This window comes from Oreochromis niloticus, linkage group LG23 (assembly GCF_001858045.2).
Source record: "Oreochromis niloticus isolate F11D_XX linkage group LG23, O_niloticus_UMD_NMBU, whole genome shotgun sequence".
NCBI lineage: Eukaryota > Metazoa > Chordata > Actinopteri > Cichliformes > Cichlidae > Oreochromis > Oreochromis niloticus.
This window is the reverse complement of record NC_031986.2, coordinates 36,576,077-36,603,186: the sequence shown is the minus strand read 5'-3', so window position 1 is coordinate 36,603,186 and position 27,110 is coordinate 36,576,077. Positions and strand designations below refer to the sequence as shown.

General features: G+C 42.5%; 1 protein-coding gene across 6 annotated transcripts in view; it reads left to right on the top strand.

Annotated features, from left to right (window-relative positions):
• The first annotated feature begins 303 nt into the window (after positions 1-303).
• The window catches only part of nhsa (Nance-Horan syndrome a (congenital cataracts and dental anomalies)), a 72,370-nt gene continuing 45,563 nt past the window's right edge, over positions 304-27,110 (top strand). For 4 of the 6 annotated variants that reach the window (XM_005478829.4, XM_025903056.1, XM_005478828.4 and 1 more), the window contains exon 1: positions 304-762. In XM_005478829.4, coding sequence (XP_005478886.1) covers positions 483-762 — 280 coding nt within the window. In that variant the 5' untranslated portion in view covers positions 304-482. The remainder of the gene's footprint in view (positions 763-27,110) is intronic. The other 2 variants (XM_025903059.1, XM_025903057.1) reach the window with 1 other exon arrangement.

Below are 27,110 nucleotides of genomic sequence, written 5' to 3'. Positions count from 1 at the left end.
GCATCCCCAAAACGCAAAGAAAACCAACATCCATGCTTTTTCTAAAAAAGAACAACTTTAGAAGAATAATTTAAAAATATGGCCTTTTAATTAAATGCTCTTTTAATATTCTGTAGTGTTCGTTCTGCTTTGCCTCCAATGCATCTGAAGCGTTTGCTGTGGAGTGTTTACAGGGTTGAAGCAGGGGGAGTCCGGATCCACTCATCCCCGGAACTCCACTCCGGGACTTCCCACAGGCTTCTTTTTAAAAACCACCTCTTTTACTTCGTAGCAGTGAAAAACACACCAGCATTAGGGCAGCAGATGACCCGGCGCAGCGGCGAGGAGCACAACAGTCCTCTCTAACAAATGAAAGGATGGGGGGCATCAGCGGCAGCAGCAGCTGAGTTCAGTCAAACTGGATCGGGGGCCGAGGGGGCACAGCAACTTTCTTCTCACTCCTGGGTGACTTTTCTTGGATTTATTTCCCGCTCCACAACAATATGCCATTTGCCAAAAGAATAGTGGAACCCCAGTCACTGTGCAGGTATCAAGTCCCAAACGAGGAGGGTCTGGTTTTCGAGGATCTGGTCTCCATCAGTAATGTGGCTCTATCTCGGACCTTGCGGCAGCTGTCGGACCTGGCCAAACATGCCTACTCCATATTCCAGGAGCTGGAAAACGATCTCACAACCACCAACCAGCGGGTCCGGGGGCTACAGGGCAGGATCGGCCAACTTCAGCAGACCTGCTCCGAGCTGGACCCCAAACAGGAGGCAGTGCGTGAGTACCGACCCGCTCTGAGTATCTGCTCACACCCGAGCTGCCTGCGAGCGCGCGGCTCTGGGAGACAGCTGCACGAGGAGGCACCGTTTTTATTTTCCATCAGTGACGTTTATTCCAAAAAATGACGCAGATTTAAATAAAAGTTGTGTTATTGCTGCTACAGTAGCTCAAAACCAGCCCAAGCTGTAACAAAGTGGCTCAAAGGTCATTTAATAACTTTATTTTTTATATATTTTCTAGAGAGACCTGTGCTGTCTTCCCACGCCGATGGGTGTGTGACAGTTTGGCTGTCCCAGCCTCAAACTATCAGCCACTTAAATCCGGCTATTAATTTGCTATAACTCAACCCAAGCAATGCCTCTCTCCATCAGCATTTTCTTTGCTGACATAAAAGAGCCACAGATTTAACAACTACATTAAAACCTGACAGATCAGAACCTTATTCGGCTATTTAGTGACCTCTAATATAAAAAAAAATCACTGAAGTATGTTATGATTAAAAGAGAACGTGTGCATCAATGAAAGAGGAGATCTGAATTTTTTAAAAACGATACCACTATTAATGAGCTCAAACTTATGCATGAATGCGTTTTCATTCAAGTAGAGAATTTTGGCCTTCTACCAAAAGAAACAAAAAAGTTTTTAATCTGTATTTTGTCATTTAACCCATCTTACCATAATGTTTCTTCCTTAAAGGGCTAAAAGAGTCCTGTTAACTAAGGCAACAGGTGTGCTTTAACTGCAATAGACCAGTCCTGCTTACCTGTGCAGTCATCCCCCAAAGGCTCGTTTTGAGCAGGAAAAATTCAGTTTGATCATTTTTGGTCATCTCTCCTTTCAAGACCATCAAAATCATGGCAGTCATGGTGTATGTTACATGGAGGATATGGAGCTGTGATATGTAAGGAAAAGGCCTCTGTCACTCATTCCTTTTAAAGTTATTTGCCATAATACCGATATGAGGAAGTTTGAGGATTATGATGCCCCTGTCTCTGCCCTTTCACTTTCACCCATGTGTGATCAAGCTCCAACATAATTCACTTTAACTGTAAATGAAGTAAAGAAGCAAGCAGGTCCTTTTTCCTCCGTCCTTCTCACTACGGTAACCTTTTGGCAAGTAAAAGCTCCAGTGAGTGTCGGTGTGGGCTGCTGTTATTTGTAAAAACAGAAACTTCTTGCCCTGAGCTGACTTCTTGGCATGTAAAGATTAAACATGTTATTCACACTTGCCCTTCTTCATATGTAAAACTTTGCTTGCCCACCAGAAAGCATTCATTAGCCTGATAACACAGCATGTGGCCATCCCCTGGCTCCTTTAATCTCCCTTCCCTGAGTGACTCGGGGGTGATGTGTTTTGATAAGTGTGTGTGTGTGTGTGTTTAAAATGACACTCCTCTCAAGTAAGCACTTAGGGAACCTGCATACCCCTCTCTCTTCTCTCCATATCCCACAATTATCCATCCCCAGAACAGTTTCTGCAGCCTGGACATACCCCAGTGCAATTACCCCCCCCTCTTTTAGTTTAGAGTCAGCAAGTCCTTGCATGTTCCCCATGCAGAACCTGCTTCCTGTGGTCTGTGAATGGGTTACTTTGCCTTAAGGTATTTATGTGCAGGATGGATATCTGCTGACCCCTCTTAAACTCTATATAAACTTTAAGATGTCTTCAGAGATTTCTTTTAATCAACAGATGTGTGTAGGTTTGTGTTGCTGGCTTGTTTTGTAGGATTCAGTCACAATAAGCCGCACATGATGAGTATGAGTCTCTCGTTCATGGGTTATCTTGAAGCTGTAAGTCAAAGGCAACGGTGATGGTAGCTACCCTTTTCAATTGATGGCAATCCTCTCTTAATTCAAGCTGCTTCTATCCCTATTTTAAACATTTACTGTTTTTACATACAAGTAATACATGCAAGTAATATTACTGGATGAAACGCCACAACAGATTTTGCATGCTGTGTTTCTAGCTAACCCCCTTCCCTAGAAAAGCCTAATTGCTCTTAATTATGCTTTTCATATTAATGTGTGTCACGGGTAGCCATAAACAGCAGTACCCTGCCCTATCTGAATGACAATTGGTGTAAATGGAGCACAGATATCTCAGTAGGCACCGCGAGGGGGGTGGTGGCTTTCATGATGTGGCTGTGACTTGACCACAGGACGACTGCTGGAGGTGGAGGACGCAATGCAGATTCATTCGCCAGTAGTGAATCATGCAGGATCAGATGCTAACCTGTTGGTAAGGTATCGCTCTGCTGTGCCACGTTAGCAGCCTGCTGCTTTAATATTGCAGCTCGCTGTGGTAATATTTGCATGCAGGCATGTTTTTAAATCCAGGGTGAGATGCTGACACATTTGGGTCAAACGAGTCCTTTTTTTTGCTGGGAATGCTGTGCATCTCTCTCACTTTTACTTTGATTGCTTTGATTCTTTATCAGCTACACCAGCTGTATAGGTGGTGTACTGTACTTTACACTTTAGCAAATCTGTCTTTAAACACTGAAATTGATGCTCTCGCTCTCACTTATTTATTTTGCACTGCCTTTTAAAACTGGCGCTTGTTTTTAAAGTTAAAAATGTCAAAGTAAAAATCTGTCATTTCTTTTTGGTATTCTTTCTTGCACACACACAAACAATACAAGGCGCCTGGCACATATCCCTAAGTCCTGTGTTTGAACAGCTCTCCTGTGACACCCCATCAGTGAGCTGAACTGCCATCAGAGCTCCTCCGGTGCAGTCCCATGTTAGAGGACTCTGCTTGGTTTTAGGTTACACTGGCTCAGTACGAATGGAGCGCTGTAATACTTGTGGCGGCAAGTGGCCCTCTGGCTTTTCTGGTCCAAGAGCACATGGCTGGCAGTTCACCACATTCCTTGTACAGACCACGCCAGAGACTGCAGAAGAATAAATCCAGAATAAAGGAGGAACAGAGCAGCACAGAGACAAACTGAGCAGAACTCCAACACGAGATCTGAACTCCCTAAATCCACTGCAAGACCTTCGTGTGCAAACTGTGTGCAGAGTCTTACCTGATAATCTCGTGACTGCAGTTGAAAGTGATAAGACTTGTTACTGGTTGTAGTATTACAACATAAACCTTCAGTAAAATGCTGACAAAAGGCTTCGAACAACAGAAGTAATACCAGTGAGCTGGCATTATTTCACATCGGCTCATAAGCTCTATAAAGAGATATCGGCATATGAATATAGAGCGTCTGTCGGGAAGGGACAGATTTTTGCTACTGGAAGCTGTCTGGTTTTAATTTGTAGCTTCAGCTGCTTGCAAGCAAACAGTTTTTGTTAAGAGCAAAAGAGGGACTGCGTGATTTCTGCCAAGTTGTTAAACCTGGCTGCTGTGACAGTCGTGGGGGTGGTTGTTTAGTACAATTTAATGATGCTTTGGATTTGTGTAGAGCAATCTACCCGTTATAGCTCTAATTCCTAATTGTGCATTTGGCACTGTTATGGCACAGACCAAACAGTGGAGATGCATATGTGCACCTCTGCACGCAGTCATGGAAAACCATGCAGTGAAGCTTCCACTGCACAGTTTTTGTGCAGATGTTCATGTCGGAGGAGAGTTCACTTAGTAATACCATTTAAGAGTTGATCTTGGAAGATCTAGAAGGGAAGAAATTTCACAAACTGACTTGTTGCATTAGTGGAATACTCTTATACCTGACTTATGTTTCACCAGTAATGACTTAACCTGAAGTATCTACATATCGCGTTGCAATTATTTTGACTGGCCTGATCAGCAGCATTGATTCCTGCTGTGCATTTTTGGGAGTGTTTGAATTTATGAGTCATTGTCTCGATATAAGAAATAACAATCATGGCATCAATACAGGGATTCACAAATGTCAACAAATCCCTAAAGGGAAATCGGTTAAACTATTGGAATGGACGTGAAGGAATGTACAAAGAAGTGGAAAAACTAGAGGGACAAGTATGTTTACCTCTGAGAAAAACTGTCGACAACAAAGAATGGAGACCCAGGAGGGGGAAAAGTCCTAGCATTTTATTTTTGTCAAGTTGGATGGCACTTCATATAAAACACTGGGGCATGACCATACGGTAATTAACATGTACTGCACCAGCATGAGCATAAATGCCAGTTTCCCACTTACGTATGGTTACGTCATATTCTATTCAAAGATTCTCTGCACAAGTCTAAATCAGGCCTAACCACCGCACTGTTGAATTCAGTGAGCTCTTTAGAATGACCCATTCTTTTACAGATGTTTGTAAAGGCATCTGTTGGGTGTAGAAATGGGACTGAAAACACCTGAATTCAAAGATTATGAGGTATGACCAATAGTTTTGTCAACATACAGCACCGAAAGTACCGAATATCAGTTGACCTCATTCACTTTACTGGACATCAGCTGAACAAGAAATACAGTATTAGGTTGTAACGTTTGCCTGTTCTTGATTTTAAGTTTTTAACTGCTGTGATGCTTTTAAAGATCTTTTTATTTAGGTAAAAACTAGAAACTGTAGCCTAAAATGATACATTTGGGCGATCGTGGCTCAAGAGTTGGCAGTTCGTCTTGTAATCGGAAGGTTGCCGGTTCGAGCCCCGGCTCCGACAGTCTCAGTCGTTGTGTCCTTGGGCAAGACACTTCACCCGTTGCCTACTAGTGGTGGTCAGAGGGCCCGGTGGCGCCAGTGTCCAGCAGCCTCGCCTCTGTCAGTGCGCCCCAGGGCAGCTGTGGCTACAATGTAGCTTGCCATCACCAGTGTGTGAATGGGTGGATGACTGAATGTAGTGTAAAGCGCTTTGGGGTCCTTAGGGACTAAGTAAAGCACTATACAAATACAGGCCATTTACCATTTTACATTAGCTAACAGTTAATAGTTTTAGCTTTGGTATTAACAAAAAAAGATGGAGCTTGACACTTTGGACTGGCAGGAGTCAACCAACGATTTAAAAACCCTGACAGAAACCCTGAACTGTCAGGGTATATTGGAATTCACGAAAAATAACCAGCTTGATATCTGCTGGGTACATTTAAAATTGTGCCATTCTCCTGGCCATAGTTACTGGAATAATGCAGTAAAATGGCTTGTAATTCCACGGTCAACCAGAAAACACCTTATCTTTAAGATAAGACAAAGTGTGCAGAATTCACATTTACTACATTTGTAACTGTCAAAGAAGTCATCAAACGTGTTTGAAATGAAACAAATCAGGTCACGCAGTACTTTCTCTGACACACAAACGCTGCATTTTATGTAACATTTAAGACAAGAGCACTTCCTCACTTTCAGAGGAGCTTTTCTCCTGCCTAAACTGCCCATGACAAACGTTCCGAACCGTCCTGTCTGTGGACTTCACTCCAGTCTTCCACTTCATTTATGTGACTTTCGTGCAGCTCTGCGAGCCTGTAATAGAATTTCTGTGGATGGCAGTAGCGTGTCCCCTCGGTGCTTTAAACTCCACTGAAGCAGCTCAGACCGATAACCCACATTTTCCCCTCCGACAGCCGTTCTCTTATGCATTTAATTGATCCAGTTGAGCCATTACTGTGACTTTGATTTACTAAGTGAGGCAGCGCTGACGAGTCCATCCAAAGTCAATATTTGTCAATGGTGGAATTCATCACGGAGCTTCAGATAACATAGGAAGGAAATGTTTTGTCAGTGAGGGAAATCAGATTTTATCGGTAGCATCCTCTAATGTGATTCGGTTTTTATTTGTCAAGTAACTGAGATTAGTTTATGTAGTGGTGGAATAGAGAGGGGGAAAGACATAGAGAGGAAATACATCACTGCTTTTCGACTCTCTGCTTCTCTTTTCCCTTTCATTATCAGAATGCATATTTCTGCAGGTCCAGACAACCTTCCATTGATATAGTACCCCAGCTAATTATAGAGCAGATTTTCAAAGACTTTGCTCACTCATTCCTGCACCATCCCCCCCTTTCCTCCTCTTCCCAGACAGACACAGAGAAGGCCGAGACAGCCTTGATGCTGAGGCTTGTTGTTTTCATTCAACTGTCATGTAGCTGATGTCATTTCTTTCTACTTCCTTTGCGGTTTATATTCATCTCCATGACTTTGCATTTTTTATGGAGCAAATTATTAAAAAAGAAAGTTCTTAGCTGATCAAGCTGGAACAAACTTGATCAGCTAAGTGTTCCATATTTAAAGTTGAGTGTTTGTACCAAACTGCACTGAAGGCTTCCCGTTCACGAGGCCTCATTAACCATGTGTGCGTCTCAGCACCTCAGCCCCGGGTGGGTTGCCTGGCCTGCGATTGAAGTGGTTTCTGCTGAACCGTTCTGTCAAGTCAACCATTCCCAAAAAGCCAGTGACCAGGAAACCACAGCGCTCGCTTGCACTTCTGAGACCTTGCACCCCACACATGCTCCCTAAATTGGCCTGGTTAGCTGGTGTCATTAGGGGAGAAAGGGGGAGAAGCTGGAGGCTCTGTTTGTTTATGAAAGGAGGCGTTTCACTAAAATTAAGGTTAAGGCTTTTCATTGCTTTGATTGAGTGAAACGTGTGAGTTATTACACATCGCATTCCTGCGGTGGGACCCTCCATGAGTGCAAGTGCTCCTCAGGCTGTCTGCTGAAATCCCTCTGCTGGTCTTTTGTATATTTTCAGGTGAATAGGCTCAGGTTCCTCCAGAGAAAGTGAACCGTTAGTTTGTTGTTGGTGAAAGGTGATTGTTTTCCTTAGAGCAGAAATCAAGCATCATGATAACACGTCTCTCTGCCCCGAGGTGTATGTGAGCGTCTCTACCACACAGACAGTTAATGAGTAAAATTCTCCAATTCACTGGTGGCAGGGGGAGCCACCCACCCACCCCCTGACCTCAAAAGCCCGCTGACCTCCCAACCCCCTCCAATCACAGCCCATCAAAACACAAAAGAGCAAACACATCCGCCTCCATCTTGCTTATCACTCGCCCTCTAAAGACTTGACCGGTCAATTAAAGTGGATTTACCGTTTGACATGAGGCTGAATAGCCACAGGTCGCCAGGCCGACAAAACCCAGTCCTGGGCCAGGTCTAATTAAACTGTCAGATCAATAAAGTAAACAGAGTCATTCATCCTGGTTGTTACTCATGGCTGCTTTTTTGTCTTTTACTTCCTCCAGGTCCTGTAAGTTGACTCAGATTTAAATCAGCCATTAGGCTTCAGTACAGTGCCTGTCGTTTTATGGCTAACATGACCTCCGTAGGGCACGGCAAGTAATCAGATGTTAATCATAATTCTGGGCTTACCCACATTGTGACATTTTCTCTAACTGCTTTATCTTTTGTTATAAATTAACCTGTGACTTGCAACATGTCGCTCCTCCATGCTGTGGAGTCTATAAAACATGGCTGTTATCTCTCAGCACCTTATAGCGCTCCAGTTAGTGCATCCAGGAGCGTCGCCAGCAGACAAAGCTGGAAGATTTCTTCCACAGCATCTGCCCAAACGTCTATCCACACGCATCTGTTATCCTGTACTGCAGCTGAAACTACAACGTTTCCTCCAAAGATCAAATATACACGTCTGTGCAGGTTAGACTAACTTTACTGCAGCATGCATTTACGACGTCGCACCACATTCTTTTCCGTGGAAACCTGGAGAAATATTGACAGCTCGCAGGGCTGTAAAACCATTGTCGGCTGGCTTTTGTCTCACAAGAAGCCTTTCAGGGCACCCATGCTGATTCCCTAACTCAGACTGTCTTTAAAGGACTTTATATCCCACCCTGCTTTTCCCTTCCTCTCAGATCACCACCGCCACCAAGACAGATTTAAATATTATGCAATGGTATTATTCATAAGAGGCATTGTTGGATCTTTGCAGACAAAAAAAAAGATAAAAAGTCAAGTGGAATTCTTCTGAAGTCCACATGAATAGCCGGCCCGCTGTCGGCTGTTAGAGATTAGTAGGAAGTAAAAGATAAAGGATCTTAAACACGGATGGTGAGTCATACCTGTAAAAAATATGAAGAGATTTAAATTAAGTGAATGCTTGCAATTATATTTCAAAGACTTTTTACCAACACAAAATTATAGATTGCAGTGAATTTTAGTCTATAAGTGATCCTTGACCGCAACTGTGCGTCATGACTTTAAAGAAACTTGAGCAATGTTGCTAAAAGCTGGAAAAATCTGGAGCAATGTAAGTTGAAACTGACCGAGTGGCTTTTTAACAGGCAGGAAACACGTGTGATTGTGCAGCGGTCTTTGCCATGCAGGTGTTTAGACTGGGCTTTGACTGGAATGTGAACTTCCCTCACCCCGCCTCTGTATACAAGCGCACGGATCAGCCAGGTTGAGTCTTTTAAAGATGAAAGAGCCTTTTCATCAATCACCGCACCATCACCAGAGTGATGCTAAAACAGAAGGCACCTGTTGGATATGTGGGTGTGTGTAAACGTTAAACCCGTCACTTTAGGTCTATTTTTATCTGCTTCCTTTGTCCTCAGAAGCAGAAGCTGTGACATTGAGGGTTTTAGGTGTCTTTCCCATATTAGAATGGCTGTTTAGGTGCAGTAGGTCTGTCAAGCTTTGGATTTCTCCATGTATTCAACATGTTTTCAATTACAGTATTCTTTGGCCTATTTCTGCTGTTGGCTGTGATAATAAAACGATACAATGCTTTTATAAGGTGTTGCAGGTGCATAAAGGCAAAAAACAGGTAATTTTGGCTCTTGGATAGGTGGTTACTAGGCAACTATAACTAGGCAATCATAACATCTAACAAAGATAAGACCCATCAGGGGGCAAAGATGTACGCGTCTGCCAAGTTTGGTTGCTCCAATCCTGATTGTGTAGTTGGAGTTTGTGGCCAGAGAAACAAGCAAACACACGCAGACACGTCTCACACTGAGATTCAGATTTTAGGTTGATTTTAGCGTTAGCCCTGCGACAGACTGGCGACCTGTCCAGAGTGTACCCCGCCTCTTGCTCTAAGACAGCTGGGATAGGCTCGAACCCCCCCCCCCGCGACCCTGAAAAAGGATAAGCGGAAGCGAATGGATGGATGGAGGTTGATTATAGGTCGATTTTAAAGACTTTGCCACTTAGTGAGTAGGCGGTGGCATTTCAAGCAAAAAACACCTCTCAGTTTTCATCTGGAACTGCTTGACCGTTCTTCAAAGATCACCCCGACCCCAAAGCGCTCCCGTGGTTGCAGTGCTAGATTTGTCCGTGAGAGTTTTTGACAGCTGTGGCCATCTTTCTTTGGCTTTGCATGTTTCCCTTGTTTGTGCAGTAGCGTCTAATCTCACACACCACACAGGCCTTACCGGTCTGACTCCCTGCAGGAAGTTGTACATACTTAGTCTGTTTTTGTCGCTTAATGACATTTGACTGGTAACAGTGCATTACATCCTGCCACGTGCTGGTAAAACCCAGAGAAAATACAAATGTATTTAAAGATTAAAAGCAGTCAGGTAAAGTATTTGATTTCTTTTTGAAACTCGGTGACTAAATCATCCCATATCATCATCATATTATAGAAACTCTCTCTGAAAAAGCAGATATTCTGTTGCCTGTAACTTTGTCTCTCAGTGATCATTTACATGATTTTATCAATGTTTCAGTTCACCAAGGTCTAATGCGCTCTAAAAATGTGGCATTGTTTACCATCTGTGCTCGACAGCCTGCCGTCCCTCTCACAGCAGTGATAATGGTGCTTCGGTTCATGTCGAAAACTTTGTCACAAAATTCAGCGACATTTTTTAAGTAAACAAATCAGCAAAAGCTCACACTGGGTTTGTTCATCGTGTGGGAGGAGACAGTGTGTCGCTTTCTCCCGGAGTGATCTCGGCATAACTTTAATGTTTAACTATTGTGTTTTTGTCTGATTTTTCAGGCAGACGACGCCACTTTTATCAATCAAATGGTCAAAAATGACAAGAAAATACACAAAATAGTTTCAAATAAGGTGAAGATTCATTGCAGGTTGTGGTTATCATCTTGTCAAAGGCCTGTTTTAAATGAATCATGCAAAGCTACAGTAGTGGAGCGCAAGAATGGAAATGTGAAGCTGGAAACGACAAAACGAGGAGGTACTACTGATGATAAAAGCTTCTCCGAGCGATCTCATGAACCTCCCTCGGCTCTTCTCATTTGACTTCTGTCATTTCAGAGTCCGACTCTTTCTCCGCGGTCTTATCTGCCCCCTGCTGTGCTTGTTCCCTCCTCTGGGCTTTCTCCCGTCACACTGATTTGCACTTTTGGTGATACAAGAGGCTGCTGGAGTGTTTTTGAACAAACTGACCTGGATACAGAGTTTTTTGTGGGTCTGCCTCTTGACACTTCAACACCATGTCACTGTCTAAACTCATTCCTTTATTTATTCCTGCAGTCTTCTGGGGATTATTTCTGTTTTAGGAAAAACACGAAAAACTGCGAGTTTCCGTTTGTTCGGACGAGTCGAGGTTTAATGCCTCAGATAACACTGGACAGGTCAGGATGACTCTTCACCACCCGGCTCATTGTGCCGTGAAGCACATAAATTCGCCCTCCTTCAGCTTTTGTTCCTCCCTTCTTCTTCTTACCCTCCTCGTCTGGGACATTTCCTCGCCATCCCGATTAATCTTTTATTCTCGCCAGTAATTTCAGAGCCTGTCCACTGCCTCCGGCTTTTTTTATACTTTGTTCTTCCCTTCTGACTGCAAGCTTTCTCTGAGCTCTCAGAGACTCTCTCTATCACTGTCCCTCTTTTCAGTATCCTAGTTTCTTTTTTTGGGATTCAGCCAGTCCCGCTCCCAGCAGCCCCACTGGGGAGAGACCATCCTGCTATAGCAGCAAAAAAGTGCAGTGCCATAAAAATGGATGACCTGTTCTCCATTATGTTCTGCTTTTCAGTTCTCTGAATTAAACATTTACTGACCACCAATCAACCCTGAAAATACACGCTTTGTACTCGCAGTAAATCTGCTTGGTTTAATATTTAATGCAGCTTTTCAGCACTTGTGTATAAATCACTCCACGGTGAGTTTTTGTAAATGAGGGGCTCCAGACTCAGTGTTGACTGCAGACCTTCACTGGAGTCAAACTGGACTAATCAGGCATCCTGTGACTCAGACTGAAAGAGAAACAGAGTTCTTTAGATTTCCAAGGAAATCCTTTGAGGTTTATTGTGACCATTGTTACTGATCTCATAACACCTCAAACTTCCACTGTCAGTTCTTACCGTTATCTATGTAATTAAGAGAAAATGGGGTATTCTAGCTTATTCCTGACATGTTTCCAAGAAATGGATTCTCATCCTGAAGGAAATTCCCAGTTACCAGCCTGAAGAGCTCACTGGGGAGTTCAGAGGGAACTTCCACTGATATCTGAGCTCTGGAAACATGTGTTGAAAGAAATGTCGTACTGTTGTTTCTGCACAATAGGTAAATCCACAGACTCCACCTGTTTAGATTCTCACACACCCCGGCATTATGTCTGTCCAGAGCTTGTGTGGAGCTGTGTTCTGTAAGTCTACCATAACAAACTACTGCTTTGTTTACTGTACACACAAGAAATGGCACAGTTCATCAGCAGCTAAGTGGAGGGATAACACCTAAGTGTTCAGCACTCTGGGAAGTGGAGATTGGTGGAATAAAGTGATATTATATTTGACGCAAACCCAGATTTATAACCTCCATCAAAACTGCTGTAGGGCTGTTGGGGCTTTTTTTACTTTCTATCTTCATACCGCTCACACCATCCACAGCAGAGGAGCTTTGTTACTTGAGTTTGAATTCAGTCACACCCCTTCTGTCAACGTTTTGTGTTAGTTAATTATTTTTTTTGTTTACTTTCTGTTTCACTTGTATCTCATTTTCATCCTTCTGCATGTGTATAGTCAGTGTTTCCCTTTGTCCTTGTCAGTTTGTCTGGTTTTACTCTGTGTTTGATTACTTCACATGGCTCTGCATCCTGTATATGGGTACACCTCAAACAACCCAGACAAAAGAAAATTATTATTTATAACTGCCGTAATATTTGGCAGCATGAATCTGGGAGCTTCATATGCACATATCTGCATATGTAGAAGGCAGACAGAGCAGCAGCAAGAGAGCATAGTAGGCATCAATGGCAAATAGATACTGCATGGATGGATGGATGGCCGGAAGGATAGATAGATAGATAGATAGATAGATAGATAGATAGATAGATAGATAGATAGATAGATAGATGGATAGACTCTAGCCCTTCTGTGACTCTGAATTAGGGGGATGGATGGATGGATGGATGGATGGATGGATGGATGGATGGATGGGCTCTAGCCCTTCTGTGACCCTGAATTAGGGAGATGGATGGATGGATGGATGGATGGATGGATGGATGGGCTCCAGCCCTTCTGTGACTCTGAATTAGGGGGATGGATGGATGGATGGATGGATGGATGGATGGGCTCTAGCCCTTCTGTGACCCTGAATTAGGGAGATGGATGGATGGATGGATGGATGGATGGATGGATGGATGGATGGATGGGACTTTGAGTTTAATTTGGTTTTAGCTTTCTTGTTGGGCTAAGCCTTTCATTCTTGGCTTTCATCTTGGCTCAAGTTGAAATAAACCTGCTGCGGTGAGTCGGGATAGGGAGAGGGGACAAAAAAGGGGAGCGCTGGATTTAGGGAAAACAAGGCAAAACAAGAGTACTGTCAAGAAATGTAACGGTGCAATAGTTGTTTGATCTCAACTTTTGACTGTTTAAAGCTGCCGTTGTGCTGAGTATGAATTGCCCTGCTGTTGTTGGAGGCAAGTTGATCGTACTGCAGGGGCTGTCCTGATACATGGAATATGGGCTTGGGAAGCAAAGAAAACTGACTGGAAAACGTGTTCTCCTCAGTTAATTTGGTAAAGTATGAGTACTGTGGTCAACAGTGAAAAGCAGTAAATCAGCAGAGAAAGTGAATGCAGCCAAAAAGATGGAAGGCAGGATAGCGATCCTGCTTTGATGCCCCAAGGTGTGTGAAACAGTGATTTCAAGGGTCATCACAGCAGGACAGGAGTTCAGGTTTGTTTTCATATGAAACATGACCCCGTGGCTTTGTTTTATATGTATCAGCTGCTACCTTATGAAAGTATTCTGATTGTCTAAAAACAAGATTTACAGTTTCGGTCACTACAGTTGTGGTTTTGACTTGTTTTCACTCTCAGACCCTGGAGAAAAGGTTCCTGGAAATAGCTTTTTATGGGGAGTCTTTTATGGGAAATGCGAGGGCTGTGTTGACCGCTGTTGCATCACAGGACTAATAGAGGGTCGGTCTGCTGTGGATTGTTCACATCGTTTTATCTCAAGAGAGTATTCCCTCCCTCGGGGTGTATCTGATATAGTAGGATGTGATGCACCGGAGAAAAATACCTAAAGGCGCTGCTGTGCTCAAGCCCCATCTGTTGGCTGTCAGCCTGGAGCTTAAAATGCGGCGGAAGGTGTCTTTCATTAGAAGCACTGACTTTCATATTGGCTCTGTCCTTCTTTAGGAATACTGCTAAACTCTAACCAGACATCAGGGTTTGTTTGTGTTTTAGTGTGTGTAATGTTTTCCTTTCACTTTCTGGGAAAAACTGAGACAGTTTGTGAAGTGCATTCCAACTCCTTCACATTTTTGTTTGCCAAACATCCTCTTTTTTTCTTTCTTACAAGATTAATTTTATACATTTAATAGTAAAAGAAAAACTACGAGTAGCAAATCCTGCCTCCCAACCAGAGGTGATGCTGAGGTTTGAAACAGCATGTCTGAGGGCTGACTTTTAAGTGTCACTGGTGGTTTTATTGTTACCTCACAGAAAATTTAATCAAGTAGTCAAATGGGCAAATGAGGTCGGCAGAAATCGTGTATCTGTGGGGAAAGTGCTGCATAATAAAGATGAACACAGAGCAGATTAGCGAGCCTATTCGGTACTTTTTGTTTTGATGATCGGAATACACAAATGACCCACACCTATCTGTGTGAGAGGTTTGTCCTTCTATCTGCGCACAACAAATTTGACTAGATAGTCCTTCAAAGCAGCTCAGAATTCATTTGCATTTAAACTCTGCAGCACGTGTGGTCAGATGTGTCCAAATGCAGCTTAACTTTTCCCAACCAAATGTTTCCTAGGCACATTCCGCATGAAGCCACACCCGTATTTAGAGCCGAAGTCCTGAAATATGATCACACAGGGTTTAATTTGAGTCTCTGAACTGGACATCTCAGCCTTGTTTGTGGTATTTGTCACTTTTGAGCATTTTCAGTGGAATTATTTGGCAAATAATATGTGCTGCTGAGAAGTTAATTGTACTAACGGCCTGTTCAAGAAGTCTGTGCTTCAGCTTTGATGAATGCTTTCTACCTATGCACTCACCAGTGTGTCAGGGGCAACTTTGGGCATTCCAGTTAGGAGAAGATCTCCTCATCCTCGGCTGAACCTGTATCTCTGCCTTTCTAAACAAGCTTTGCAGTTTTATCTGAAAAATTAGCCCTTCAAACTACATATATGGTCACTTCTGACTCCTAAAAATGATCATGGTGGTGGCCATAATGACGAAATTGAGGCTTGAAAACAGAAAGCCACAAAAAATAGTAACTGTATGGTGGCTATAGAGTCATACAGTCTATGTTCCGAGTCTGAAAACACCCACTCTCCGGGGTCCCCACCTTCAAGTACATAGGGGTAAAGTGGATATGTGTCAGATGATCCAGCTAGAAAAGATAAACACACACATATACATGCATAGCGATATGTCTGAGTGGGATACAGACATAAAAGCGCTTGTGCAAATGAAATGGAAAGCAGGTCTTGAACGGCTGCCGCGCTGAAACAGGCCGACGTTGGGGCAAAAGTCTACCCTTGCAGATCTCTTTGTGCCGGCGAGCTGCATGCCAGCTGGCTGGCTGCTGGGAACCTTTGTGTGACTCATTACCTCTCTATTGAGAAACACAAAAATGGGGCGCACTTGCCCATCAGAGCTCGGAGTCTCCCGGTCCCAGTCTTCACCTTATCGTGAGGTCAAGGTCACGGCCCCCGTGCTGAGATGACGCCTGGCATCTTCATCGCCCAGCAGCCAATCAGTGACTGCGATCTCGGTCACGGGATCCGTTTGAATAAGGCTGTCAGTGGGACGTCTCTCCATTCACTTAACGTCTGGGTTGTTACCTTGGCAGCACTTTGTCTAAGAGAAGAAATGTCTCAGGCAGCACCCATTGATAACCATTGATTTGAATTCTTTCACTACATGTGTCCTCAAAGTGTGCCCTTGTCTTTTTTTTTACTGCCCCCGCTGTTTGCTCACCCTTAAACTAAATGCCACGGTGGCACCAGTCTGTGACAGAAAGGCCTCATTTATCTCCTTGATGATGTCTATTCACTCCTGTCATAAAGCTGCTGGGTCTTTGTTTAGCATAGAACATAATTGTTAGTTTGAACAGGGTGGGCCAAGAGGTGGGGGGAGCTGTACTGTGGATATTGTTTTTCGGAGGTGCAGTGAAAAAGGGGAGTGGATGAGGTGGATCAAAGACGACTTGATTCTGACAGAATAACATATCATAATCAAAAGCATATGTTTCAGGCGATCCAGGTTGAATACAGAGACCTGAGAAAAAGACGCAGATACGGTGTGAAAAATAGTTGCCGTGTTATTCTGGGCTTATAAACATAATAAATACTCAACTGCATACTCGTGCAGATTATGACGACTTACCTAAAGCAACAATTTCTCTGTTTTGGGGGGGGGGGGTTCCCTCGCTCTCCCTCAACATGTGTTGATTTTTCTTTTCAGTGAACCAGCTCATATCAGGTTAACCCTCTGTCTAAATGTGGGAACCTGTAAGACTCTACCAGAGCCATCTGTGACACTGCAGATGGCCCCGCTTGTTAAAGTGGGCCATGCTAGGACCCTGTCGTCCACCCAGGACGGGACAATGGAGATTACGGGTGTCTGATCTCTTGGTTTAAACGCACAGTCTCAGGGCTGCAGGACACAGGGAGGGGCTCACTGCCCTGATCTTTGAATCAAGGAATTAAAAGACACGATGTCATTTACCCTCTCACTGAAGGTTCACAGGGATATATTTAAGTCATCTCACATGTAGCCATGCAGCATTGTCTTGTGTTTGTGCTAGTGTCCACAACTTACAAGAAATAAAATAGATAAGTCAAGCCTTAAAAACACCAGAATTATTAAACAATCATTTCATTCTCCCGTTACTATGGCAGCCAAAGTTTTCTGGATTCTTAACAGACATCATATTAAATATAGATACTCGTAATATGCAGAAATTAAAATACAAACGCTTGACTCACATGCAGATTTTCTACATACCTCCAGCTGGTTTGACTGACAACTTTAATCAAATTTCCAAAATCTAAAAATATTTCTAAAATTATGAATTTCTTTTACATTTTACATCATTTTTTTCTCTCTTCTCTGAGTGCATGTTCTCCATGTGCATATCTGGATTTTCTCCAAAAGTCCAAAGACAGCTTGTTCATTTAATTAGTGGCTCTAAATGGGCTGGCGGTTGTCAGTCTCTCCATGTTAGCCCTGTGATAAACTGGCAGCCAGTCCAGGGCGTGCACTCCTCAGCCTCCTTATAACCTTAAAGTTGATACACAGTTGGGGAAATGTATGGATAGCTTTGGATCTACATAATATTTTTTCATTTGGGTTTCATTGTTTAGTTAACTCTAGCAGCCTGGTACATGAAAAATCGAGTATTTTATTTTAGACATAAATGAAAAGCTGTGTGGTCAAACAAAAATCTTTGTACTTTCTGCCTTGAGATCAAGCTTTGCTCTTGTCCGGAGCACATTCCCACACCCTATTTGGCGATCCATGTTTCTTGATTGTTGTTGATGTTGGTGCTCTGCCAAAGAACGATCTTGTTTGCTCAACCTGTAGGGCTGCCAGAGTGAAATGTAGCTCTCCGGCAAGCAGAAGATGCAGCGGTAAAGCCTAGGAAAGATGGTTTCAGTCTTACTTAATGGCTATGACAGCCAGTTTCCCACGAGTAGAGATGTTTTGACACTAATTTACTCCTTTAATGTCCATGCTTTTTTTTTCTTTTTCCTTTTTTTTGCTACATCAGTGATTCTGGCCAGTCGTTAAGATTCAAACTCACCTCTTGAGCACTGATCCTGATCTTATTAAGGAAGTGTTGTTCTGCTAGTGAGAGTTTAACGTCACAGGCTGAGCCAGATTCTCTTGGCTGCCTCATTTAACATGAATAGCTGATGTGCAGGTCTTCAAAAAATTTGACGACTCTCTCCCAGTAATGTGATCAAGCAGTAGAGACGCTGTTCTCGAGCGTGTGTGTTTTGGCATTGTGGTGAATTCTTAGTTATTGCACAAGAATCACTTGACTTGTTCCTCTTCCCATAGCTTTTGTTTTCATGACCTTTGTCATGAGAATACTTAAGAAATCCGAGATGTTGGGAAAGATCCAAGGCTAAGGTATAGTCGAGTGATTTACTTCTCCGTTTAAGCCCTCCTCACCCGTGAAACACCTTGTGATTTATGACTTCATCCGAGGGAGTAAAACAGTCCCAGAAAATGTGTCTGGTCACTTTTCAATCCAAATATTAGAGATTACTGCACTACATACATCTTAAGCTGTTATTATACATGTAACTGTATGTATTCTGATATTCTCCAGGCTTGACTCATCCTCCATTACACATGTATTTCTTACATATGTGTTTCTAGAGCAAGGTCTTCATAATAACACCAACCAGTGAAGGTTTATTAATAAATATGGTATATAAATATATATCTTTTTAAGATTTTGGAGCTTAGATGTCTTTTAGGTGCAGACAAGTGAATGTTGCACTCAGTTCATGTAGCGCTATTAACCCACTATAACAGTAATTGTGCAGTGGCACATAGAAAACAGTCGAGCTGTAAATGTGCAGCTCTGCACACTGAAGGAGAGAGGAGGGAGACGAAGAGAAACAATCAGATGTTTATTTTCCACTTCTGGCTAAAGGTTTAAAGATTGGAAGGAGGAGGACTCAAACACCAACAACAGAGATAATCTAAAATCCAAATCTTAGATTAGGATCTATTCAGTCAGAGTCCAACAAGTCATAGACCAGAGAAGGAACAAAAACACAAGGAAGACTGGGAACACTGGTGATATCTGAAAAGAACAAGGCAATCTGGAACATAAACGAAGGGAAGCAGGGGGGTCTATATACTGGTGTGATTGGGAACAGATGTAGCAGAGTAAGCACAGGTGATAATAATGAGGGTGGGGCAGATTGTTGTAAAGAAGTGGGAAAACTAACCCTGGGAACACACTGGGTGTGGATGCATCACGTTCCAGCTCTGACACGGATGCTTGCCGTTCCATCAGATACGCTGCAGCACATCTCAGAAGCATCCCAGGCTACAGCCACACTTCTTCTTCTTTTTCAGTAATACATCCGTTCACATGGAAATGCAAAAAGGACATGAATATGACAAGAACATGCTAAAGCAACAGGTAGTGATGTAACCGTAACTATATAGAAAGGCTGGCCAATCAGTTGCCTGCAGATAATAACACACTCCGCTATCTGACATCAAGTAATGGGGATAAAAGTTCACACCTTTAACGTTTCAAAATCTGTTTTCCTTGTTCACACAGAAACAGAGTTTCTGCAAATCTTCACCCAGAAACTAGTTTTTTTTCTATTTTCACTGACATAAAACAGATTCCACAACATTCCTGATGTCATCTGAAGCCGTGCTAAGGACAGAACAAAACTCTGTTACAGACACGGACTTAGAGACGCACAGTTTGTGTTTTCTTCTGGCTAACAAGAGGGGAAGTAAGACCAAAGATTACCAAATAAGCGTGAAAAATTAACAGAAAATCAACAGTACATACTAGCCACAGAGCACCGAATAACTTAAAACAGTAAATGGGAGCAGTAAGCTAATTATAAACATGGACAGTTAACCAGCTCTAGCTTTTGTCTAAAGCCAAAAATCTTAGTTCCACCAGCAGGGGGTCAGCTTAAGCCTGTTGGGCCACCGGGCTCGTAATACTCCGGGGGAAAAACCCTGCAATTTGCACCGCATGCAAAGCCAAGTCAGATTCATGCATTACAGTTATGACAATGAAAGAGTACTTTAACGTAATTTGGGGTTCAGTCTATCATTCATCCTTCCATCACTGCTCACTCCATCTCAGTGCCTCCATTATGTTCAAGTCCTGTCTGCAAACAACAATGCATTTCTAATAGCAACACGCAGGGATGCATGCCTCTCCAGTGATGTCATGTGCGGCCAGTCATGCCAATAAGTAAGAACTATGCCGTGCTTCTTCTTTGAAAGGCACTGGGGCAGCTGCTTCCTTGTTCTCCATCTGTGAAATGTATATGTTCAACCCGGGCCTTTGTTGCTCGGCGGCGATGGCGCTGACCCAGGGTCAGGGGTATGTATCACACTGTGGCTACCCGTTGTGAAAACATACACATTTGTGGTATTTTAATGCAATTTGACTTGGACCAGGTGTCATCTTCTTTCAGCAGCTTTCAAAAGGAAGGAGCGGCGTTTGTAGTGATTGAAGGGGAAATTGAGACTGAGGTACGAGTGGAAATATGCACAGGGATAAGAAGTGGCATCAACAAAGCCATCTGTCACTTTGAGTGTGGGCAAACAGGAGTGTTAGGCGTGCAATCTGTGTTTTCGCATTGTTGTTTTTATTTCACAATAAAGGTTATTTTTACACTCTGAAGGACTATAATTGAAACACTAAAGTAGATTCTTATTAAGTGCTTTGTAAGAATTATCACAAGACTGTATATAAAAGATGGACATACCCGTTATGCCATCACCTACTCGTTTGTGAAGCCTGTTTTAAAGCCTAGAGTTGAGTGATTTGGACGACGCCTTTTGTGTTTTCTGAACCTCAATGTAGCAAGCAACGCGTGGAGCTGACGGACAAACTGACCTCATACACTTAAATACACAGGCACATCCAAAACGATAGCCTTCTTTAACCCTCTATATTACTCTTATTAGAACCAATATTTTCCAAAATATCACCATGTTGCATTAAAACAGATTTGAAACTAGCAATTGTGGCCATAAAATCATTTGGAAAATGTTTACTGAGATCACAAATAGATGTAGAATTAAGGTTATTTTTTCATAGACTTTGATACAATCTGACGTCTTTATGCAACTAGAGAATCTGCCCCCTCCTGGCCATTTGAAAGAATTCTGATGTAGGGCATTTCTGCACTTGATAAGAAGCTAGCATAAATCTTTTTTTTCATATATACGACTCAATAAAACAGACCTGTTACGCTCATTTCCAGGTGCATATCTTTATTCCTGAATATTGTTAGTGTAGCTTTGCCTGATTCAAAGTTCAAACTAATCCTTATTTGTCTTCAGGGCTTGAAAATAAAGCAACTGGGCAACATTTTGTCTCTTCTTCAGTTTTAAAACAGCTGATGGAGAGTGTTTAACCCCTAGTGTTCCTGTCCCCTCCACCACCTTCAAGAATACTAGATGCCCTAAGAGCAATTTTAGTTGTTAAAGTTATGAGTGGCTGTTTCAGGAGGTAGAGAGCCCCTGTAGCAGTCAGATTGGTGGTTTGATCCCCTACTCCTGTCTGCATACTGAAGCATCCTTGGGCAACATACTGAACCCAGAGTTACCTCTGAAACATCCATCCAAGAGTGTGTGTGAATGTTACACAAGGTGCTAAGGTATAGAATAAAAGCACTTGTAGCATTGTGTGCAGCATTTCTTCTTCCTCCTCTAGTTTTTTCAAACCAGTGCGGGTCAGAGCTGAGCAGAGGCGCCCTGGCTTGGTGTAACGGTTGCCATAGCACATATAAACTAACATGTTGCTGTTAAACTTGGATGCTTGGACTGTGTGGGTCTATTGATTGTCCCAAGTCAGTTGTAGTTAGTCATATCCACATTTATGGAGGAGCTGAAGATAAAATTTTCTCAAAAATAGTCATGGCTTAAGAGCAGGGTTTTTATGGCCTTATTTGCTGTATTACAATGTGAAGAAACACACCCTTTAAAAAAAAGTCGAATACAAATTGGTGTGTTTGGCAGCTGCAGCATGATTCATGCAGTCATACTGAACTTTCTTTTCCATTTATTGCCTCACACTGGCTGACGTCTGCTGTAAGTGGGAGAAAATGAGCATGATTTACAGTCACTAGTGTTGCATTAACTGTGGTGTTTTACTGGATTCAATTGGTTAGTGGTGACAGTAAGGATTGTTGGTGCCTGGTGTTGTAATCATGTTGCTCTTGTTGACATGGACGGATGTCCGTGGGAGTGGTTGCTGATCACTGGAACAAAGAAGTCTTTCATCGACTGTTCAGACTGGATAGAAATTTTATGATAAGATGTCAAAAACGAGGTCCGTCTTTGCTCACTGGAATTTCTCATATAGCTTTGAAAATATGAGGACGGTCCAGTGTGGCCGTGGTGTGAATCATCATTTAGAAGCCAGTTTGTTTGTTTTTTTAGCTTGTAGAGCTACTGGATAATGAGTGAGTCAGTGTAGTGAATTTGCATTATGATTTTTTTCTTAATCTGCCTTTTATGATACTGTAGTTTGAACCCTGCTATCTTTTCAAGGTTCTCTTTTTTTCTCATTTCTGCAAAGTCGTTTGTGTTGTAGTCCTCCAGTGTCACGCCACATGGCTTTCATTCTTCATGGGCATCAGCGAACGTCTAGGAAATCAGAGCAGCGGGTAGAAGGAAAAGAGAGAGTAACCTTACAGTCCTGACATTTCCAAAGCCCTGAGGGTGAAAGAGTACAGAGGTGACGGAGGATACATTCCTCTGAGCAGATGTGACCTGTCCATCTGGAGTTTTACTTTCCGCAAGGTCACAAATAGCTGAGAAGTGACTGGGAGAAGGAAACTGGAAGTGTGATTCTGTCATTTCGCTCATGTTTCTTGTCAGATATTGCGCCATAATTACATTGTTTTCACACCCGAAGGAGTGACGAGGCTAAACCACAATCCATTGAGACCTCATTTCCTTCCACAAACAAACTGTGGAGTGCCTCCAGAGGGGCCCGGCTAGACCTTGATTACTCATTGTTCCTAAATCACTGGGAGTCAGCATGGAAACATACAAACACATCAGATAAAGTTTAGTTCCAGACGAGATGAGACTCTCTGTGACCTCACACTTGTTCTCTCTAAAAGCCAACGATGCGTTCTAAAAAGCGTCAGCCTGCCTCGTCTCTCTTATGCAAATTGCTGTTTCTTTTTCCTTGGGACTTACAGAAACTGTTGGTCATGTAGCTGTTGTAACATTAAATATTTAACATGACCACAGATGGAAGCAGCGGCATCCTCCATGTTTGCTTCAGGCAGCAGCTTGACAACAACATCTGCAGCTCTGCACTTAACCTCACACTTACAGATGCCTCGTGCTCCATGCATCGCTTCCATCCTTCCAGTGGCTCATGTTTTGGCTCAGGATCTGAGGCATTTTGGACTTGTCCAAGTTTCTGATTTGTTCTCCAGTTGCATGTGTATCAGCTTTGTTCGCCAATCTTTCTTTCACTTTTGCTTCTTGCTGTTTATGCAGAGGTGATGTCAACAAGCTTGCGCAAATCAGTCTTAACCAGTTTTAGTACTGCACAGCTTGCAGCAGCTTGTAGTATTCAAATTTCTTTTTTTTCCCAGTGAGGTAATTTCCAGGTGGATCGTAAATACTGCATTCCTCTCTCTACCTGTATGACATAATACTGATCCAAAATTAGAAAAAGATACCTTTATGCCTTTAGAGCAGTCTGACTTTTACATACACTGACCTCAGTATTCGGATCTATTATTGCAATAACAAATATATGATAGAAAATAATGAAAAGTATTACAAATGCACTTTTTAGGATTTGTCAGGAAATAAACCCACCTGAAATAAAAATATTTGAATCCTGCAACTTAAAAGAATTAAATTAGTTCATAGTGCAAACAACAATAAAGTCTCAAATGTATTTTCACGGTCAGTGCCAGCTCTTCTGGTGCAGAGAAGACTAGCCTTCATCCATCCAAAGACTGTCACAGATTGCCTAAAAGTACCAGTGTGCTGTTTCAGTGCAAAATGAAATAGAAATGTTTGCTATGTAATAAAAAAAGGCAGAAGGCTGTAATCAAGGCAAAACACTGGTTTCATAGTCAACAAACAGGATTATACTGTAGCTGCCTGTTTATTTACTCATTTATTTGGTTGACAGCACATTGTGCAGTTGCATTTGGATATTTCTTTACATTAAATGTTGAAGTCAAGCAGTACACCTGTCCAAATGGCAATATGTAATTTCTATCATTGGTGTGTTTATATGCCATTTAACATTTTGTGCTGTACCGTATTTTATCGGGTTATAAGGTGCACGGTCGATGAACGGGTCTGTTTTCATACGTAAGGCACACCGGATTATAAGGCGAAACAAAACAGTCAGATAAGTCAAACTTTACTCAACTCATTCCTCTTGCTTCCTCCACTTCCGTACCATTGATTCATTAATGCTATATTCTCTCGCAGCTGCTCTATTCCCATGTCGTTGCAGTATATTAATGACCAACCTCGTATTGTGGATGGATTATCTCAGTTGTTCTTCTGACTGAGGTTTGGTCCGTTTACAGCATCCTGCCATGCGATTGCATTTGTCCCTAACCATGGGGAACCCTCACGTTAACTTTTATCGAGTGGAAAAAAGTTAGCATTCATCCTCCAGCTTCACTGTTTATGTTATGCTAACAAAGCTGTGTCGCTAGCGATCACATAGCACATATGCCAGCTAGCCCAACTTCAGTAACCCTACAAAAGTCACTGCTGTTTAGTTTTCTGTCTTCATTTATGTGGAAGTGATAGCAGAGCTGTACGTTTTAATTTTTTCAGAAATCTCTCAGTCAGAACATGCTATATCATGTTTAGGTGGAAACTAGCGAGCTAACTTCCTGCTAACTTCTAACTCCGTTAAGTTTAATAAATTCTGTTTTCATGGATGCCTGGATGTTAAACTTAATTGTTATACTTGGTAAAGCAGCAACGCTGATCATTTTATTCAAGATGAAAGAATTTAGGCAGTTTTTAACTCTGAGTGATGCTGCAGTGTTCGTTTGACTTTGGGACCTGAAGCAGAGTTTTGGACCAGCGAGGCTCCTGACTACTGTAGCCGTAATGGTCCGAGAATCTATCAAGCGGTGCAGCTTTGTAGCTTACCAAAGTCGTACTAAAACATTTTTTGACAGATTTTTGAGTGTCGTGCACCACATTAAATCGGTTCACGGTCAGTAAGCGCAACCAGAATTCATATATAAGGCGCACCGGATTATAAGGCGCACTGTCGATTTTTGAGAAAATTTAAGGATTTTAAGTATAGTCCGAAAAATACGGTACTTGGAGTCAGTGCATCCCCATTGTCACTAAAGTGGAATAAAACATGAGGCTAAAATGAAAATAGTTCTGCACATACAAAAGTATATTCTGAACATTTTCATTAATAAAAGCGTTTCATAAATATCAATCCCTGACATTTAATTGATGAAAAACAAGAAAAGCAAGATGCAGAATCTATAGCATGTAACATTGTTTCTGTATGCGAGTAAAAACCACACGGGGTTTTTGCACCTGACCTCAGACAGATCTGTTTAATCTGGGACGCTGCTCGCCCCTAATCTGCTGTTTCACCGGGACCCTCGTTTGTAAGGTGGCACACTTCTGTCCCTGTGAAGTTTGCTGTCACTGCTGCTGATCCGTACAGAGACAAAGCGTGTGGGAAAAGCCCTTACTTCTCCTCATTAGCATTCTGTTTCAGTCACAAGCTCCGCCCACACAGGCGCTGGTGACATCTGGTGCGTTGCGTGCTGATGTCACTGACCCAAGCTGCCTTTTAATCACGTGTGTTTTTATTCAAATTTTCTGCCAGTGCGCACACACAGGCAGAAAATATCCAGGCCTATTTCAGTCTGGATATTTGTGGCTAATTGAGGCATTTTTCCACAATGAAAGATTATAAATAGGAAATGTGAACAGCAGCAAATTCATAACAGGGCATGTGGAAAGTTTATCAGCCTCAAATAATCTTACATTTAAGGAGAAGCATCAAAGGAATAGGAGTGTGCGTGTTATTATCTCACAGCTACAATTCATAAACTGTACATATCTTGCTAATTAGTGCAGATTAATAAAATACTAGACTTTTACTCACCAAAATTTGGAGCACAGATTTCTTAGGACAGCTTTGATTGGTCAAGAAATTCAAGTACAGCTGACTGTGTCACCATCCACCTGCTGATACACAGCCCCTCTCCTAATAATGAATACATTTAAGCCATAATAATATTTACAAAAATATACTAGCAATTTTGCCATAAAAGCAGAAACCGGGTATAGAACCAAAAACTGGTTTCTGTAAACATATTGACTTCATAGCTGAATTGGGACATTTTAATGTGGGGATTGAATCATTTTTAGAGTCATTTTTAGCCTGAAGCGGTACTTTGAGGAACTGCAGTTTCTCATATTTATACTTTGTGGATTTTTGGCTAATTTGCTGGACAAGTTCACTGAAAACAAAACTTCAAGAAGTTGTAATCGTGCCACTAATCCTGCAGTGAAACCACAAGGGATTGTCTTTACACTTAACTATGCACAGATTAAAGAAACCAGATCAATTGCATCGATTATGGTGCTTTAGCGAGGCAAAGTTTAAGGTTTCCTGTCTCCATCTGTGTATTTAGTGTTAGCTGTATCCCATCAGCTCTTGGAAGGGAAGCAAAGACGTTGAACTATTCCTCTAATGTTAAAGGGCCTCATTCCTCAGCGTGCTGCATGACTTCAAACCATTCAGACTGTGTGAATAAGTTTAATCCTTAATAACCTGGACAGGCATCAGCGCTGAGGTTCTGATCTGTTAGCGCTGAGTGAGCTGCATTTGAAGACCTTCAGCGCATTACTCGATATCTCACAATCCTCTTGTTCGTGATTAGTGGGTCTGTGGAGCAGCAGTGAAGCTTTGGAGCCTCAGACTTGTTCGTTTCTATTGGATTTCCATTGGGGCCTGCCAGGGTGGGATAAACTCGCAGCTCCCAGTGATGTCACTCTGCCTTAGCTACAGAGTTGATGTGATTACCATCTTAGAAATCACTGTCAGACTGTGGAGACCAAATTACCAAGCTCATTCCCTCGACTTCCCTCTCCCTCTCTGTCTCTCTCGTTGTGTCTTCCTCTCTTCGAGCGCTCCTGCTGAACCAGGTTCACCCTGCTGTGATATCATAGCTAGTGGAGCCCAACTAATCACAGTCACTTCTCTGGATCATTCCCACACTCTGCAAGCCATTCAGTCAGACGTGGGATTGTCTCCTCTGCTTAGTCAGAAAAGTGGGGGGAAAAAAGATAGTGCTCCTTGTAAGTTTTTTTTCCCT